General features: G+C 42.7%; 1 protein-coding gene across 5 annotated transcripts in view; it reads left to right on the forward strand.

Moving 5' to 3' along the window:
* Positions 1-20,679, forward strand: part of LOC129714278 (ryanodine receptor 1-like) — a 525,269-nt gene that overhangs the window by 356,351 nt on the left and 148,239 nt on the right. For all 5 annotated transcript variants that reach the window (XM_055663830.1, XM_055663832.1, XM_055663834.1 and 2 more), the window contains exons 62-67: positions 3,573-3,633; positions 3,860-4,098; positions 5,217-5,298; positions 7,269-7,399; positions 15,726-16,046; positions 18,736-18,976. In XM_055663830.1, coding sequence (XP_055519805.1) covers positions 3,573-3,633; positions 3,860-4,098; positions 5,217-5,298; positions 7,269-7,399; positions 15,726-16,046; positions 18,736-18,976 — 1,075 coding nt within the window. The remainder of the gene's footprint in view (positions 1-3,572; positions 3,634-3,859; positions 4,099-5,216; positions 5,299-7,268; positions 7,400-15,725; positions 16,047-18,735; positions 18,977-20,679) is intronic.

Raw genomic sequence — 20,679 nt, forward strand, 5'->3', positions numbered from 1 at the left:
GATACTTACAGAATACCACTGGCCATAGATTACAGTCAGAATATCATCCCTCTACCACTGCCCTCTGTCTTCTGTGGCCAAGCCGATTTTAAATCCAATCTGCGTAGTCACCATAGATCCCACGCGCTTTAATCTTCTGGATCAGCCTACATAGGAGACCTTATCGAATTCTTTACTTATAGGCAATAATTTCCCTAACACTAATGTAAAACTCACAGTCCTGTCACCTCCTAGTTTGTCCCTATTGCTCTTCTTCAACAATAGGACCACACTGACTCTTCTCCAATCCTTTGGGACCACATGCTGATAAGTGCTGTAAGTTCATCTGCCTTGCCCATCAGGCTTCTTGCATTAAAATACAATAAACCCTCATTTTTATGGAACTCTTAATAATGGATTTTGGTTATTGAGAGCAGACCTATCGACCTTTACGGCCAGACTGGGCTGCCAACCCTGTGCCATTTCTCCAGCTGCCACCCCAGCCGCTACTGCCTCCGCACCAGCCTGGCCTCTGCTGCCACCAGCCTGGCCCCCACCACCACTGCAGCGGCCGCATCTACCTCATACACCACCGACTCTGCAACTGCCGTTGCCACCACCGCAATCACCATCACCACCGCCAATGTCAACGCGTCACCACTGCCAACCCTTACCTACATTCTGGCCGCCCGCAGGCTGTGACCAAAGACTGTGCCGATCATTGCCTCTCCCTCGGCCATTAACTCAACTGGATTCCAGAACCAGTTCCAGACTGAGAGTCTGAAGAAGGCTGGACCCAAAACGGCACCTATCCTGCCTGACCCGCTGAGTTACTCCAGCACTTTGTGTCCTTTTGTTTATTAACCACGAGCTGTAGTTTGGTTCTTCTATTTATGAAATGATAATCCTTTACTCCGTTACAGTGGACAATCAGCAACAATGGACACCACCTCTTCCTCTATGGTCCGTTATAACGAAGATTTACTGTAGTTGTAAATTCATTTTCCAATCCTCCCATGTTATCATGCCCATGTCTGCTCTGCCAACTGGACAGATCTGCTTTTCTTCTATATTTGGCTGAAACTCTCCCCTTCCCCCACCCAACATCTTTTTGTCCCATCCTCGTCCCAAATTAGTTTAAAATCTCCCCAACAGTTTGAGCAAAACTCCCACCAAGGATATTGTACCTGAATCGATTCAGGTGTAAACAGTCCTGCTTGTATATATCCCACCTGCTCCAGAAATATTCCTAATGATCCAAAAATCAAAATCCCTTCCTCCTATACCATTCCTGCATCTGCTTCCTTCATGTCGCTATACTCAGATGTACTTGGCACTGGAAGTAATCCATAGATTACAATTTTAGATATCCTGTTCATTAATCTGCTATCAAGCTCTCTAAATTAATGTTGGGGGGAATCACATTCCTTTTACTACTTACATCATTGGTATCAGCATTTACCACAGCCACTGGCTGTCCATCTTCCCTCTTCAGAACAGCCTACAGCTGCTTTAAGGCACCACTGGCCCTGGCACCAGGGAGGCAACTAGCTTGATGCGCAGGCTGGCTCTGAGCAGTACTCACCTTTTGTTTGCAGGTTCTTGCTGTTGATGGATGGATGCATTATCTCAGGATGTGGAATGGTGGCGATGCTGAATGGATTCTTGGGAATGTGAGGAAATAGGCAACATACCGTGCACTGTTAACTGGGATGAGTATAGATAGATGCTAGATGGTAGGCATTGGCCAAGGGCCTGTTACAGTGCTGCATACGGCTCTACGACTACACAAATGTTGAGTCAGAGTGTTTAAATATCACTTGCAATTCTTAGGGAATTCTGGAGGGAAAGGGACAGGAAAACGCTCCCCACTCTGCTAAAATAAAAGCAAGTTAGTAAAGGAAATTCTGCCAATGGACAAGTGAATTATTCCAGAAAAGACATGGGGTCTGTGTTTAATTTTCTTTTTGTCCTGGTGTTATAGTGGAATGTTTTTATGAAAAAGTGTATTCTGCATCTGATTAGGAAAAGCATCAGTTGTGATAAAGGTCAGACGTGGTCTCCAAATAAAATGGAATCTTCTTCTAACTCTGTTGGCTAAACGAATGAGGACATTAGGTTTCTTAAACATGTTGAAATCTAACTCATTTGCCATAACTCAATTTCTGCCCTTTTTACTCCCTTTCTCCTGCTAGACTGGAGGTTTATTATGCAATGTTTGGCTTGGAATGATGCCTCCATCAGCTAAATTGAGATCTAAATCTACAGCCAAGGAAAAAATGTTGATCATACAACCACTACCAGGATGTTGTGTTAAAAAAATGTTTTGTTAGTGATATTCCTTATGTTCAAAGAATGTTTCAATGTTTAGCTGAACATTTTTTAATATTTTGTATTTTTCCCACTATTGTTTGAATGATGAATCTGTCAGACACAATTGCTAAATTCACCCACGTGATGATCATATTCCAATTGATAATTTATTTTTCTGACACACTTTGGTTTGAAGTATTATTATTTGAAGTTTTATTATCGTGCTCTTTAATGTAAGTTTTATTTATAGTTTTGACAGCAATAATTTCCATTTATATTAGCTTTCATCAGTGTAATCACCACATGCATGTAAAACTGAACACGTACATGCGCAGAACGAGAAGTTTTTATGTGGTGTTCCTGGTTGACTGCAGTATTTATCAGGAAACTTTGAGAATTTCCTTGCGACTCATCATTTCGTGCTATGGAATCTTACATTCATCGAGATAAGCTATCTGTTTAACACTTCGCCCAAAACACACAATTTCAATGATACAACCCTTCCTCAGTTCTGATAGGTGTCTGTTAAGGGCCTGTCCCACTTAGGCTATTTTTAGGCCACTGCCGGCGACTGTCATAGTTGTAGCAGGTTGCCGAAAAACCGACAATTGGACCCCCCTTCGACATAAAATTTTAAATAGAATCATTTCTTTAACAACAAAAAAGAACTGAAGTCAGCACTGGCGACAACCTATGTTAACCTGGCGACAACCTACGTTAATCTGGCGACAACTACATCAGGAGAAGTCAAGCTACGCTCATTGGCGTCACATCCACTGTCGCCGACTGTCTCTAAAATTTTTTCAACATGTTGAAAATCCAGCGGCAACCAGAAAGACTTTACGACTCCTTGGGAGGCAGAGGAGACTACTCACGACCATACAGGCGACACCCTGGTGACCATGTGGCGACAGCCTAGTCGCCTGTAGTTGCCTAAAAAATAGCCTAAGTGGGACAGGCCCTTTAGTTTGTGGACTCTCACCCAACTCAAAGGTGAAGGTGGAGAACATGGTGTGACCGAAACAACAGATTCATAACATGAAAGTCTGTTAAAAATATCACTGGAAAAATTGTTATGATGATGTTTTTTTTAAGATGATATCTGGTTTCAGATGTTTATTTACTATTATAATCAGAACAGGTATTGGCAGCGTTTTTCTGATGGGAAGAATACGGCATTTATTTCACAAACTTTCACTGCATTTGTAACTTAATACTATAATCACTGTGTTTTAACATTATTGGCACATGTCTGAATAATGGTCTCATTTACTAAACAGGTACTGATGCCCCTGCAGTTATAAACTGTTTGCATATTTTAGCAAGATCCCTGGATGCCAGGTGAGCATGTTCTTATGCACTTGATGTGCCAAGCCTGAATCAACTTATGACCAGGTTTTCCTTCCTCAATTCTGTCCCATCAAGTGTTTACTTTTAAATTTGTCCCATGTCTGTATTGAAAGGAATCCCTAGCAGAATACCCATTATCTGACAAGAATTAAAATAAAGCTATATCTGGTTAGAAATTCAGAACTTTTGAAACGTATACTTTTCTCTTTGTTAATAGGACAGTGATGAAATCTGGACCTGAAATAGTGAAAGCTGGTTTGCGGTCATTCTTTGAGGGAGCTGCTGAAGATATTGAGAAAACTGCAGAAAATCTGAAGCTTGGCAAAGTCTCTCAGAGTCGAACCCAAGTGAAAGGAGTTGCTCAGAATATCAACTACACTACAGTGGCCCTGCTGCCTGTACTCACCTCACTGTTTGATCATGTGGCCCAGCATCAATTCGGAGATGATGTAATGTGTAGGTATCAAACTGTGCAAGGAGCATTCCTCCCAATTTTACGTGCACACATTAATCTGTAAAGGGCCTGTCCCACTTGGATGTCATTTGCGAAGATTTTGTACATCCTAAAATGCTGGGGCGTGTCACTGCTTACATCACCACGCACCATGCGCGCATCACAAGCGTCGTGACGAGTAAATGATGTTGCGTAATTTACGCGCAAATGACACCCAAGTGGGACAGGCCCTTGACTACACATTAAAATATATAGAACAGCTTGTATTAGTCACAGTTAACGTTTGTTTAAAAAAAAAAAAAACTGGATCATCTGTGGCAGCCTTCCTGCCTGCAGCGGACATGCTGCACTCTCATGGAGTGGAGAATATAATGACATGTTTTCCACTGCCCACGACAACCACTGCTTACATTTATGTTTCAAACATATTGATTCATTCCAAGGTGCTTAATAGGGCATTATCAAATAAAAGTTTGAAACCAAGTCATAGGAAAATACATCTGGAGATGTGGTTGTGGAATTACATTTTAAGGGGCATCTTGAAAGAACGAAACATAGAGAAGTAATTTAAGGAGGAAAATTACAGAGCATAGGCCCAAGATAGAACAACCATCTAACAAGCTTCTATGTTTGGAGAAGGCTGCAACGGTAGGTGGGAATTTCACAGCGGGAATTGAAGGGTGAGAACTTGAAATTTGAGGCATTATCAAAGCCTGGAGCCAACCCAGTCAGCAAGCACAAAAATAAATAATGTAGTGCAATCATTTACCACCCATTACATTGAAAGGAATCAGGCAGATTGCAGATTCTTGGCACTTCTCAAGATTACCACCCAAGGAGTGATATTGAAATATTGATATTCAAATATTTTACATGCAGATTTTTACATTTACTTCTATGACCAACTCTATGGATACATTAGATGTAAAACAGGATTTCAAATGCAAGTCAATGGATAATGCAGGAAATATCCACCCTCTTGTTCTCCAGCATCCTCTGCCTCCCACTCTCCTACATTCATATGTTTTCCCTTTCTATCTCTTCATTTGTCCAGATTTTATATGCGACTCATATTAAAATTACGTTGTAAAAATTATCAGCACTTTTTCTTATTTTTCAGTGGATGATGTTCAAGTTGCTTGCTATCGAATCTTGTCCAGTATTTATACTCTTGGAACTACAAAGAACTCTTACGTGGAAAGGTAAGTATGTTGGATATTCAGATTCAGATTATTGTTTTAGAAACTAGGGTTCAATGAAATCCCTTGTTCAAAGTGTGCTGACAAGAGTCCAGGACATGCATGTTCCTATTAGAGTGAAGGCCAAGGCAGGTGAGCACAAGGAAACTTCAATGACGAGGGAAATTGAAGCTGCTGCTTTCATGTGTATCCCTGGAATAGTTTTGGAAACTTAGGAGCTCGCTAAATAAGAAAATCAGAGGACAAAAAGGAGATGGGGATAGCTCTGGCAGATAACATTAAGGATAACCCTAAGACATTTTGGAAGTACATAAAGGGAAAAAGGGTAACTTGAGAGAGGATGGGAACCCTCAGGAATCAAAGCGGTGAAGTCTGTGTGGAGCCACAGGAGATGGGCAGGATCCTCAATGAGTATTTCTCCTTTATTTCTACCATAAGATATGATAGAACTTTATTTATCCCAGGAGAGAAATTGGTCTGCCAGCAGTCATAAAACACAAGAGGGGGTGAGCTGTATTGTCCAAGATACCTCGCAGTTTGAGGTGCATCCTCCCCTCTAAGACCACCCCCAGTGAGTCTATCTCCAACTCCGCCCCGAGGACAGAGCTAGCCTTCCTGAGGAGCTTGTTAATTCTGTTGGCGTCCGCGGCCTTTGCGAAGAAGACGGCACTGTCCACCACCGATTGATAGAACATCTGTAGTATCATACTGCAGACGTTGAAAGAGCAAAGTGTTCAAGAAGGAACTGCAGATGCTGGAAGATCGAAGGTACACAAAATTGCTGGAGAAACTCATGCTGTCTCCTCCCCTTCCTTAACCCTCTAGTTGTCTCCTCCCACCCTCCCATCCGCCCTGGAGAAAACTCATGCTGTCCCTCGGGCTCTAGTCCTCCTCCCCCTCGGGCTCCTCCTCCTCCCCTTTTCCTTCCTTCTCCCCCCCCACCCCCCATCAGTCTGAAGAAGGGTTTCGGCCCGAAACGTCGCCTATGTCCTTCGCTCCATAGATGCTGCTGCACCCGCTGAGTTTCTCCAGCAATTTTGTGTACCTTCGTTGAAAGAGCAAAGCCTCCTCAGAAAGTACAGGTGGCTCTGTCCCTTCTTACACAGTTAGGCATTCCTGGACCAGTCCAGTTTACTGTCCAGGTAAACTCCAAAGTACTTGTACTCCTTGGTAAACTGCACATCCACACCCTTGATGTAGACTGGGGACAGGGGTGTTCTTTATCCTCCTTTACCATGGAGAATTCAATTAAATGGTGCTTTATTTGTTTCATGTGCAAACTACACAGTGAAATTCATTTTTGCATATTTACACATGTGGGTGCCACTATGTTTTGGAGCCATTTCCAAAGTCCATAAATAGATGTGATTAAGCTAATTACGTAGAAAAGGATTTAATTTCAGTTTTATTATTTGCTTCTAGTTCTTCCTGAGTAACAGTGCTGTGATGGATAACTGCATAATTGCCCACAACGTTATATTGCTTGGTATTTCAATGTCATGAAATAACAACCATTTTCATTATATCTGTTAATATGTTAGATTACAGACCATGATCAGTCATACATAATTCCATTAATACTGAAATAATATATCTTCAGAAAGCATCATTCTCTTCATCAAACGGACCACAAATACATTGCCACGGTCAAGGCAAATGTTGTACTTTATTCAGCTGTAGACAGGTTCCTTGCTTATTAAATGTTTTTGTTTGATAATCATTCCAATTATTAAAATTGAAGGATTTGCTAAATGTTAAGAATATTGTGCATCTTGGTTGGACACATGTTTTGTTGCTGACTAATGACAACTGATATTGTTGTGAACGCAGGCATTAATTCCTAATATTTGTAATGTAACTCTAGGGTCGAGATTACAGTTGGGTTAGGGTTGAGAATTTCCATTTTGCCGAAGGGAGGGTTTTGAAAATACAGTTTTGTTTTTTTAATGTTGAATTTTGGGCCTTTTCTACAGGCAGCGTCCCTCTCTAGGTGAATGTCTCGCAAGATTGGCAGCTGCTATGCCAGTGGCCTTCCTGGAGCACCATCTCAATGACCACAACGTGTGTTCAGTTTACAACACAAAGTCTCCACGCGAAAGGGCCAGTAAGTAGGATTGAAAGTAAACAGTATTAACTTCCATGAAGTGTTACACATTGGTGTATTCTCTGGGTTTGATTGATTGGGAAATTAGTATAATATATACTAGACCAAGTGCAGACCTGACCAGGTCTGCTCCCCCAATGCAAGATTCCACCACTCACCCGTTCCCCCAACACAAGCCCTTCCCACAACGCAATATTGCACCACTCACGCATAGCCCCCAATTGCACAGGCAAGGCTCATTTCTCCTCATCCACCAGCATTCCCTCCTCCCCCTCTTCATCCTCCCTCTTTAATCCCTAGAGAGGGAGGGGGGGTGCAGAGAGGGAGGGGGTTAGAGAGAGGGAGGGGGAGGGGGGTAGAGATGGAGGAGGAAGGGGTAGAGGAGGAAGAGAGAGGGGTGGGGGAGTAGAGAGGGAGGGGGGAGAGGGAGGGAGTAGAGAGAGAGGGAGGGGGGGTGTAGAGGGAAGGGGTAGAGAGGAGGGGGGGGGTAAAGAGGGAGAGGGGTAAAGGGGTGGGGTAGAAAAAGGAGGGGGGTAGAGAGAGTGGGAGTGAGGGTAGATGGGGGGGGTAGAGGAGGAGAGGGTAGAGAGGGCGGGCATGACGGTAGAAAAGGGGAGGGAGGGTAGAGAGGGGGGGGTAGAGAGGGTGGGAATGAGGAGCATCTCCCTCCTCTACTCCCCCCCCCCCCCCAATCTCGCCCCAATCACCCCACTCCCCACCCCATCTCCCCCCCTCCTCATTTCCCTCCACCTCCTCCCCTCACGCATTCCGTGCACCAGGACCTACCCAGGTCGTAGAGCAGCGCCAGGGCCTGGAACTCAGCCTGGTTCTCGTACTCGGCCCGGCCCTGGCTGTGGACTCCAGCTGTCAGCTCTGCCGCCGCGTGGGCTCCAGTGGGCTCGTCCCTGACCCCGGACCCAAGCTTGTCCATGGTTCTAGCGGTGGCATCTTTTTCAGCCCCGAGGTCAGCTCTCACTCCAGCTCCAAACTCACCCTCCCCGTCGGGCGCTGGCAGCGGCCGCTAAGCGAGTACGCTGGAGTGCCCCTCCCTCCCGGAGTGTCCCGTCCTGCCTTGCCAGTCGATTGTGATGTCCTTGGGGGGTTTTTCCGAAATGGGTGAGTTTATCGGCTTTTTTAAAACCTTTAAATGATGAAAATGTCCGGAAATATAGGTGGGAATGCTACGGGAAGATGTTTATGGCCTCGACGGGAAGAATGTGAGTAGAACGTGTGAAAATGGGTTGGCTGTAACCTAGTGTTTGGAAGAAAATAGGAAAAGAGAAATTTACACACACACACACACACACATACACACACACACACACACACACACACACACACACACACACACACACACACACACACACACACACACACACACACACACACACACACACACGCACAACAAAGACTTAGTAAAAGTATGAATTTTAGGAAGTTATTTAGGATTCAACTACAAACTTATCAAAACAAATTAAAATAAATTACTGACCTAAAAACATCATCATGCTGTAGTGTACTTACAGGAGACTTGCTTGGTCAGGTCTGAAGCCTCATAGTCTTCCCCTTGGAAACAGATACAAGCACCTCCTAACTCCACCATTTCAGCCTGGTCAGATTGTGACCACACTATATGCCCCCATCCCCCAACTACATATCCACCTACACCCACCCAGCTGCCTGCTGAACTCCAATTCCACCAATATCCAGACCTATCCCTTGATCTCTATATTTTCCTGTCAACCCCTATAATTTATGATCAAAAGGGGGCATTTGGTATAAGAATTGGAACAGAGTGACGCAGCAGTAGAGTTGCTGCCTTGCAGCGCCTGAGACCAGGGTTCGATCCTGACTACTCGTACTGTCTCTATGGTTTTTACATTCTCCCTGTGACGGCGTGGGTTTTGTCCCGGTGCTCCAGTTTCCTCTCATGTTCCAAAGACATACAGGTTTGTAGGTTAATTAGCATCTAGATTGTGCCTAGTGTGTAGGATAGAACTAGTTCACGGGTGATCACTGGCCGGTGTGGACTAGGTGGACCGAAGGACCTGTTTCCATGCTGTATCTTTAAACGAAACTAAACATTGTGTAGACTGCATTCGGAGTATTGTGTACAGTTCTGCTTACACCACTATAGGATATGGTAACGATAAGATGAGAAAGATATTCACCAGGGTATTCCCTGGAATGGAGACTGCAGTTATTGGAAGAGATTGGATGGGTCGTGTTTATTCTTACTAGAACGTAGGAGGCTGACGGATGATCTCAATAGAGGTTTATAAAATTGAAGGAAATAGACAGGAAAGATAATCACAGTCTTTTTGCCAGGGCAAGTGAGTTTCGAACTAGTGGGTTTAAGATGACGGAGGAATTTAAAGTAGATATGAAAGAAGTTTATCCACACAGTGGATGATTACTTATATGATTTGAACTGCCAGTATGTGGTGGGCGTGGATACAATTATAACATTTAAACTGCATTAGGAACAGTACCACGATGGGAAAGACAGGATTTGCATGAATAGGCATGAGAGTCAGCGTGGAATGTATCGGACAAAGGGGATCATTTCTGTGCTGTACGATGTTAAGATTCTATACCTACATATTTCTCACCAAAGCCACTCCTTCTCCAGAGGCGAAGAAAACCCTCAGGAAATCTAAACTTGCGAAAACTTCTGGTATTGCACAGTACAAAGATATAAAGAGACTAGGAGGTTGTGACAAGTGGAATATTGCTTGGCAGTCTGAGGTTCCCAGCTGCTTTAAATGGATATCAATAAGAGTAAAGTGACATGCTTTAATCACAACCGGCAGTAATATCCATAGTAATGAAGTGCTTTGAAAGGTTGGTTATGGTGCATTAACTCCTGCCTCAATAAAAAACATCATCATCCCCTCCAAATTTGTTACCAAGCTCAAGGAACTAGGTCTCTGCGAACTCATTTGCAACTGGATCCTCAAATTCCTCATCAACAGAACACAATTGGTACATATTATCCCAACCTTTCCTCGTCGATGACCATCAGCACAGGAGCACCTCAAGGCTGTCTGCTCAGCCCCTGCTCTCCTCATTCTATACCCAGGACTGTCTAGCAGAACATAGTTCCAACTCCATCTTTAAATTCACTAGCGACACCACTGTTGTTAAACAAATTACGGATAATGATGAGTGATAGTATAGGAGGAAATCGATCGTCTGACTGAATGCTGCCAAAACAACAGCCTTGCTCTCAACGTCAGTAAAACCAAGGAACAGATTGTTGACTTTCGAAGGAAAAGGCAGAGGATCAAACCTGGAGGGAGACAACAACTTCAAATTCCTTGGCGTACATATCTCTGAAGATCTGTCTGGGACTCAGCACGTTGATACAATCATAAAGAAAGCTCATCAACTCCTCTACTTCCTTAGAAGATTGAGGAGATTTGGTATATTGACAAATAGTCTTTTGAACTTCTACATGTGTAAGGTAGAGACAATATTGACTGGTTGCATCATGTCCTGGTTCAGCATTTCTAATGCCCAGGAACGAAGGAAATTACAAAACACTGCCTAGACCATCATGGATACTGACGTCCCCACCATTGAAGGGATCTATAGGAGGCTCTGCCTCAAACAGGCAGCCATCATCAACAAGGACCCGCACCACTCTGGCCACACTTTCATTTCACTCCTGCCGTTGGGAAGAAGGTTTAGGAGCCTGAAAACTGTAATGTCCTGTTCTGAAGAAGGGTCTTGACCCAGAATATCACCTATTCCTTCTATCCAGAGATGCTGCCTGTTCTGCTGAGTTACTCCAGCATTTTGTGTCCATCTTTCGTGTAAATCAGCATCTGTAGTTCCTTCCTAGATGTCCAGGTTCAGGAGCAGCTTCTTCTTAATAACCATGAGGTTACAAACACTACAAACGCCAACTCAACCACCGTGTGGTGCCCGCAATGGCTGCCTCGCAGACAGTCTGTCTCGTTCTTTTCCTTCCTTGTTGGTTTTTAGTATGTGTTAAATGTATCTTTTAGTGTTCTTTAGCTTGTTTTATGTGGGGGTGGGGGGTTGGGGGAAACTTTTTAGAATCTCTTACCTCGACGGAGATACGACTTTTTCCGTATCGTATCTCTGTCCGCATCGTGGAGCTGGTGGCCTCTGCTGAGGACCGACTTCGGGGCGCTCCAATCGCGGGAGCCTGCGGACTTAACATCGCAGAGCTCACGGTCCCTTTGCCACGGATCGACCTCGAAAGCTCCAACTGCAGGAGCCTGTGGACTTAACATTGTGGAGCTCATGGTCCCTGGTTAGGGACCGGCTTCAGAGAGTTCCAAGCCGCAGGGGCTTCGACCACCCAGATCATGGGAGCTTCGATTGCCCCGACACAGGAGCTTCAATCGTCGGCTGCGAGAGCTTCAGTCGCCCAGACTGTGGATGGTTCGACTCCCCCGACCGCGGGAGAATAAAGAGAGAAGAAGATTAGACTTTATTGCCTTCCATCACAGTGAGGAATGTGGGGAATCAGCTGTGGTGGATGTTTATGTTAACTTTTATGTAGTTATGTGCCTTGGTGCTTTTTTTAGTATGGCTGTATGGTAATCGAGTGTCACTGTACCTTAATTGGTACATGTGACAATAAACTGACCTTGAAACCTTGAACTAGGAACTACCTTGAATGTACTATGAACTTTGTGCTTGGTTTTTGTCTTTGCACTATATTGTTTGTTTGGTTTTACATATTGAACATCTTTTTGTTTTTTGTTGTTGTAATTGCTGAATACTATGTTTACATATTTGTTATGCTACTGCAAGTAAGAATTTCATTGTTTTGGTTCGGGACATATGACAATAAAACACTCTTGAAACTTGAGGAGGTTAAGGCAGGATACAGTTGATGTATAAAATAATGCAAAGCCCAGACACATGAATAACAAATGATCTTTTTCCCTCAGTTGCGGGTTCAAGAACTGACTCCAATAGATTTAAATCTAGGTAAATAAATTAAAATGGTTGCAAAGAAAAAAGCAATCTTTGAACATGTGGTGATGGTCTGGAGCAACTCTCTAGAAAAGTGATGAATGGTGGCAGAAGCTCTCATCACAGCACAGTGGCGCAGCTGGTAGAACTGCTGTCTCACAGGGCCGGAGACCCAGATTCATTCCTGACCTCAGATGCTATCTATTGTGGAGTTTGCATGTTCTCCCTGTGACAGTGTGCGTTTCCTCTGGGCACTCTAGTTTCCTCCCACGTTACAGATATATGAGAGTTTGTAGGTTAAATGGCCTCTGTAAATTGCCCCTATTGTGTGTCGGGAGTGGATGAGAAAGTGGGATTACAGAACTAGTGTGCACTGGTGATCAATGGTCAGCATGGACTCGGTGGGCCGAAGGGCCTATTTCAATTGATATTTCAATCCATGTTAATAAACAACTGGAATAATTTCTGCATGATGAAGCCTGCACGGCTAGAAAATGAGTACTGGAAAATGGTGTTGATGTCATTAGCTTGTGTTTATCCAGCACAGGCAACATGAGCTGAGTGGCCTCCTGTGTCATAAATACCTATAATTTTATGAACATGCCAGGAGACATTTAATACTGCTGAAGTCTTGGCCCCTTGCTATGTGCAGTGAGTTTCTCAAATTGTCTGACCTAATGTTGACCCTGATATGAGTAACTCAACACCATTTTTTTTAATGTACGCTTTTTCCTCATTCATTTCATAATTTTCTATTCACTTGATTGTCATACATTATATCTATAAAATGGGTCATTATACACCACCCTATGGTGAAACATTCCATTGCGTTTTCCTTCTACCTAATCCAGATTTGAAGCTATTTATAATTTAATAACAAGTATCAACTTACCTCGGTATGATCGGTAAGTTTGCAAATGACATGAACTTTGGTGATGTTATTGAAAGTCAGGAGGGTCATGTTACGCTACAAAATTATACTGATCAGTTAGTAACTTGGCAAGGCAACGGCAAATTCCATTTCATCATGGGAGGAATGAGGCAATGCATTATGGAGGTACAGGTAGTACGTATCAGACCTGAGGAAATATTGAGAACAAAGGGACTTTAGTGTACATCAAAAGGTACCAGAAGATCGCAGTACAGATAGATAGGGTCGTGAAAAAGGCATTGGCTCCATTAGTTTGGGCATTGAGTATAAGAGCAGCAGGACTTCATACTACTTTATAATAACAGACGCATAGTGCTGGAGTAACTCAGACAGCATCCCTGGAGAGCATGGATAGCTGACATTTTGGGCCTTCTTCAGACTCCTGTTGTCTGGGCATGCTGTCTCACCTGTTGAGTTATTGCAGCATTATGTGTGATTTTGTGTAAACCAACATCTGCAGTTCCTTGTTTCTACAACTTTATAATACTTTATTTAAGCCACAGCTAGAATAGTTTGTGTAGCTCTGGTCACCAAACTATAGGAAGAATATACTGGAGAATGTACAGAGGAGATTCACCTAGTTGTTGCCTGGGACAGAAAGTCTCAGCGTTCCCAGTAGAGGCGCCTCCGGTTAGGCCAAGTTTGTTTCCTTGGAGAACGTTAATTTTATAATGGCATAGGTTTACAGTGAGGAGGACCTTGCAAGAAACTGATTCTGCACTTCATGATTCTTGAGGTGCATTACAAATTTCTGGTCATATTCCTGCTCCTTCCCTCACAGAGTATGCTAAAAGTTAGCTGAAGCATAATAACCAGGCTCAGATTCATTGTGCTCAGTTAACAAGTTAAAAGGTGGTAATGTACATGCATTTAAGAGCCACAGAGAACATGAACAGGCACTTTGACCCGCATGTCCAGGCCGACATTATACCAGTCAATACTGGTCTCATTCACCTGCATTTGGTCCATAGACTTCGATGCCTCGGTGTATCAATTGCTCCTCCTGATGCTCCTTAAAAGTTAAAAATACCTACTTCTAGTGCCTTTTAAGATTGAAAACATTATTTGAGTGAAAACATTTCTTCCTCAAATTCCCTCAAAATTTATTTTTCCTTACTTTAAACGTATACCATTATGAAGAAGGGTCTCGGCCCAAAACATCACCCATTCCTTCTCTCCAGAGATGCTGCCTGTCATGCTGAGTAACTCCAGCTTTTCGTGTCGTTCTTTGGTTTAAACCAGCATCTGCACTTCCTTCCTACACATGAAACATTTATTACTAACTACCTTATCTATGTCTCTCCTAGTTCTGAATGACTCCGTCAGGGTCCCCTCAAACACCAGTGCCGCAAGCAAAACTAACGCAGCCTATACGGTATCTTCTGTCCAGCAAACACTGAGTTTTCTATCCCAAGCAACATAGTGTTCTTTTTGTAAGGAATGCATTGTGCATTACCCTGTAATGTGCTTTGTGGAGAATGGGGATTGGAGCTTGGATTAAAGGTGAAGAGCATTTTGGGAGTAGATAATCATTGAGAGGAGGGTGCAGACTGTTGTGCGGTGGACGGAGATTTTACTGGGTACTTAATTAAATTTCAGATATGGAGATTGGTGGGGGTTAAACTTTGGAGACCTGTTTTGTTAAAAGATGCGTGGTTTCAGTAAGGAGACTTATTTTGTGCAACATGCAGGGTGGTGAATTTAGACAAGGAGCTGACTGAGGGAGGGGTTGTCAAAGAGAGTTGAAAGAGGGATTGTTTGGGAAGATGTGTTGGCAGGATCATATATGGAGCATGTCGGGGTGCAGTGATCAGTCAGAGACAGTTAGAATCGGTGGGGGCTGCAGTCAGTTGGGGAAGTGATCAAGGGAATAATGGAGATATGATTGGGCATGTTAGTGGGATAATCAGTTGGGGTGAAGTTCAAGAGTGAGGGGTTTAGTCAGAGGATCAATTCAGAAGAGCATTGGGGGGGGGGGGGGTAGTGGATAGGAAGGGGAGGTTTGATGATTAGTGAGCAGGCATGGATGTGATTAGTCACACAAAATGGACCTGGAAGAGAGGAATGCCTTGGACTTCAGCAATAACAGATAAGGTCAGTCCTACAATTAATGCCAAAGTAAGTCAGAGACCTGCTTATTTCACCAAAAACCTGCTCTGCTCACTGGCCTTAAAATGTACAATTTTGTGCTTTTGTGAAGTTTTATACAGCATTACTGTTCTTATTCAGCAGCCAACAAATGTATGTGCTTTGTATACACAAACACCCTAATAAAAATCCCCAAAGCAAACTACCATCTCATGGTATTCCGTTGAAATACACACAAACACGTGTTGTGATAGAATTTCTTGGGCAGGACTGTACATCATTGTATTTAAATGGTGCATACAATATTATTGACTGAGTTGATTGAATAACATTTTTTTTTTCTTTTGACAGTTTTGGGTTTGCCAAACAGTGTTGAGGAAATGTCTCCAGACATTCCTGATCTGGATAATCTTATGAAAGAAATTAATGATCTGGCAGAGTCTGGTGCTCGATATACAGAGATGCCACATGTTATTGAAATCACACTTCCTATGTTGTGTAACTATCTGCCACGATGGTGGGAACAGGGACCTGAGAATATTGCCGATGAAACCGAAATACACTGTACAAGCATCACCTCTGAACACCTCAATGCCATGCTGGGAAATATTCTGAAGATTATAGTTAATAATTTGGGTATTGATGAAGCATCTTGGATGAAAAGACTTGCAGGTAAATGTCAAGTAATAATAATAAGAAAATAAGCACGATAATAAGAAGGAAGAAATCTTTTGCCTGAGTAAAGGGCCTGTCCCACTGTACGAGGTAATTTAAGAGTTCTCCCGAGTTTTCCCCTGATTCGAACTTGGAGAATGTCTGTAGAAGGTCCGTAAGAGTTTGAGGATGTCATCGTAACGGCTCGTACGAGTAAAAAGTAACCATTTTTTTCATCACGAGTATTATTTTACTCGTGGACATTTTTCACAGTGTTGAAAAAACGTCACGAGTTTACCGGATTTCCCGAGTACCTACCGTTAGCATTACGAGCCGCTACGATACGCCCAGAACTCCTACGGACCCACTACGGACATTCTCAGAGTTCGAATCGGGGGAAAACTCGGGAGAACTCTTGAATTACCTCGTACAGTGTGACAGGCCCTTTAAACTACTGAGAGCCCATTATAATTTGTTAGTCCTGCTTTGTTTGCCTTAATACCTATACTAATTTTTCTCCAAATTTCAGTCAAATTACATTTTAATTATCACACAACTTTGTTTTTAGTGTAGTCTTAATTCATACGATTCCTTATCATGTGTCTCATATTGTCATTCATTGAGGGGCATCTTTTGGATGAACTGGTGCACATCAGATGATGTAAAATGGAGAAGAAGAGCAGGTGAATTACCTCTGGTATCCTTGTTCACATTCTGTCCCTCAGCTAACACAACTAAATAGATTATCTTGACATTATTACAATACCAATTGTGAGAGTTCATTGTGCGTAAATTCGCTGCCACATTTCCCATGTTATAACTTGTGCAGGCTGTAAGGATCCTGGGATGTGCTGTGACTGTGAACAATGTTTATTGGCAAAATAATTACACTCCACAAGGCTGCAGTTAGTTAATTCAATATATCAATCAATCAGATTTTATTTTTCTAGCACTATATACTAGTTACAGGATGAAAGGTCTCTTATAAAAACTAATATTGCTTTCATTCAGAACCTCAGCCAGTGACTTTGGCCTTACATGTTTTGAGATACACTATTAATGAGGAACCATGGTTTTGTAACTGCAAAATGCTTATTTCCTCCCATTAAATGATGTATGATGTATACCTAACATATATCTACCCCGGCAACTCTACATATTTTTTCACTCTTGTTGAGAAAAATCTGAAAAATTACAGAATTTTCCAAAAAAGATTCCAGTTTTTCCCACATTTCATTGGATTTGTAATGATGACAATGGATAGTGATAGCAGTGCTGCAGATGCTCAGTAGATGGCCCACTCTTAAGTGCCTGTCCCACTGTACGAGCTAATTCTCCCGAGTTTCCCCTGATTCGAACTTGGAGAATTACGGTAATGGCCGCTCGTAGACACTCGGGGCTCTCGTGGACATTTTTTAACATGTTAAAAAATCTTCACGAGCTTACCGCGTTTCCCCGAGTACCTGCCGTTAGTGTTACGAGACGTTATGAGATGTCCCGCGCTCTGATGTACCCATTACGTACATTCTACGTACTTACCACAAGATTGATTTTTTTTTTAAACTCGGGAGAGCTCTTGGGTAAACTCGTACAGAGGGACAGGCCCTTTAGTCACGTGTGTGACCAAATATATGAACAATTGTGCAATACATCTCTTCTAATTCTGAAAGCATTACAGGTATATTGTTTTGTTCTATGTATATATTTCATATTTTTTCAAAGTTTATCAAGTGAAATATTTAGGTGAAATATGACTGGTCGCGTGTGTGACCACACGGAAGCATTATTTTCATAACTCAGTTTTATCTGACAAACACCTGTGAATTTTAAAAAGCTACAATGTTCATATTTTTAGCAGACATGCATTATCGTTCTGTAGGTAGGAAAAATAGCAATGAATAAGATTAATATCTTACAATAATTTTTTAATGTATGTGATGCCATTTGTTAACGTGTGTGACATTTTGGTTCCCTTTCCAAAGAATGGTCTAGGTATACATGAAATTAGATAAAGTGGAAGCTCACGTTGTCATTAAAAATATATCCAATGCAACAAGTAGTTAATTATAATTGTTTACAATGTAAACTCTGTTTACATTTTATATTGTGCCTCTAGCAAAATATGAGTAGTCAGGGACACTCCCGGTGTTCATAGCAACAAAAATGCAGAAAGTGGATCCAGATACAGCTAGTGCCCAACTGCATGTGCTTCCAACTGCGTTACATTTGTTTCCATCATGTACCGCCTTTTGTCCCTGGTTGATGATTTTGTTCCTGAATTTAAATCTGTAAAATTTAATAAATGGTAAATTATAAATTAAAAAGGGCCACTAATGCCATAAGAATAAGGGATAATCCATTTAGAACGGAGATGAGGAAACACTTTCCCACAGAGAGTTGTGAACTTGTGAAATTCTCTGCCTCATAGTGCAGTGGAGGCCGGTTCCCTGGATTCTTTCAAGAGAGAGCAAGATAGGGCTCTTGAAGATAGCAGAGTCAGGGAATATGGGGAGAAGGCAGGAACGGGGTTCTGATTGTGGATGATCAGCCATGATCACATTGAATGGCGGTGCTGGTTTGAAGGGTTGAGTGGCCTACTCCTGCACCTATTGTCTATTGCCTATAACCAACAATCTGGAATTGTTGGTGCTTACGTTTCTTTTCAATCAAACTTAATTGTATCTAAAACATTTTTTTCTCCATCCAGTGTTTGCACAACCAATTATCAGCAAGGCCAAGCCTGAACTATTGAAATCCCATTTCATCCCTACCATGGAAAAGTTAAAGAAGAGATCAAAAAAAGTAGTGGCTGAGGAGGATCAATTGCGCATGGAGGGCAAGGGTGATGTCGTGGAGAGTGAATTACTAATTCGCGATGAATTTTCTGTTCTCTGTCGTGATTTGTATGCTTTGTATCCACTGCTGATTCGTTACGTAGACAATAACAGGTAAACGTACCATGTTTTAGAACATTTTAATCTCTTGGGCTGGGAGTGATTTTTTTAAAAAGTTATAAAAATCAAAAATATCACCTGTCACACATTGATGATTTAGAGTTTAGAGATACAGCGCGGAAACAGGCCCTCCGGCCCGCCGTGTCCACGCTGACAAACGATGCCCACACATTAACACCATCCCACACCCACTAGCGACAATTTTTACATTTTCCAAGCCAATTAACCTACAAACCTGTACGTCTTTGAAGAAGTGGGAGCAAACCGAAGATCTCAGAGAAAACCCACGCAGGTCACGGGGAGAACGTACAAACTCCGTACAGACAGCACCCGTAGTCGGGATCGAACCCGGGTCTCTGATGCTGCATCGCTGTAAGGCAGCAACTCTACTGCTGCACCACCATGACCCCCCATTTGTAGGTCTGGGATATAAGAAAGCTATGAAGAGGCAAATCTGTGATTTAAATATTCAATTAGATTTCAAGCTTTGCAGTGCGTTTTATATGAAATAGTTGTGGGCCAAGATTTTTCAGACTTGAGAAATCCAGTGGCAGAACGATTGGATTCCAGTTAATGCCTTGAGAACTTGACTGAAGGGCAGCGGTAATTCATGGCAGGACGACTCAAAACATGTAGAATGCGTCAAGGACACTTCTGGTGCAGGAAATGTATCCAGATACAGCTACAGTCCAACTGCATTAGATTCATGGAATCGTACAGCATGGAATCTGGCCAGTTCCCTCAACCATTCCATGCTGAGTAGGATTTAATGAGTTAGTCCATAGACCTCTACACCTTTCCTGTTTATGTACTTGTCTAAATAACTTTTAAATGTCTACATTGTTCCCACCTCCGCAGCTTTCTCTAATAGCTCGTTCTATATATGCATCAGCCTCTGAAGAAATTACACCTCGGGTCTCTTTTAAATCTTTCTCCTCTCACCTTAAATCTATGCCCTCCATTCTGGATTTCTGTACCATAGGAAAAGGAATGTTACCATTCATGTTATCTATTCACCACTCAGCTTACTAAGCTCAAACGGTAAAAAGTCCTACCTATCCAGTCTCTCCTTTTAGCAAACACCCTTGAGTTCTTATAACCCACTAATGAATCTTTTCTGGACCCTTTCCAACTCAATAAGATCCTTTATTTAGCAAGCTGTCTTCTACAGTTCTAACAGCATTTCCCAGCTCCTGTGCTCAATGCCTTAACAGTGAAGGCAAGGATGCTAAAAGCCTCTTTTACTTTTCTGTTTACTTATGTTGCCACTTTCAGGGATTGTGCTCATGTACCCTAATTGGCCTGTCCCACTTAGGCGACTTTTTAGGCGCGTGTAGGAGACTCTGCGCTCGCTACATGGTCGCCTCTGGTGAGACTCCTTCATGGTCGCGAGCAGTTCCCGCATTCTGGGAACTAATTGCGGCCTCAGTATGGTCGCCACAACATGTTGATAATTTTTCAGCGGCCATGGAGAAAATCGATACTTTCTTAGTCGTAGGTGCAGTTGTAGTGGGGTCGCCATGTAGTTATGGGTAGTCGAGCTAGTCGTATGTAGTTTTAGTTAATCGCCTTTGCTGACTGGGCATTTTCATTGGCTCATTGGGAAAAAAACATAAGCACGAGTTTTCAGAACCAAGGAGAACCGACCGGTAATGTTAAATGCCCGCCGAACTTCACAGCTGGGTATCTCTGGCTTA

The sequence above is a fragment of the Leucoraja erinacea genome, chromosome 38, assembly GCF_028641065.1.
Source record: "Leucoraja erinacea ecotype New England chromosome 38, Leri_hhj_1, whole genome shotgun sequence".
NCBI classification, from domain to species: domain Eukaryota; kingdom Metazoa; phylum Chordata; class Chondrichthyes; order Rajiformes; family Rajidae; genus Leucoraja; species Leucoraja erinaceus.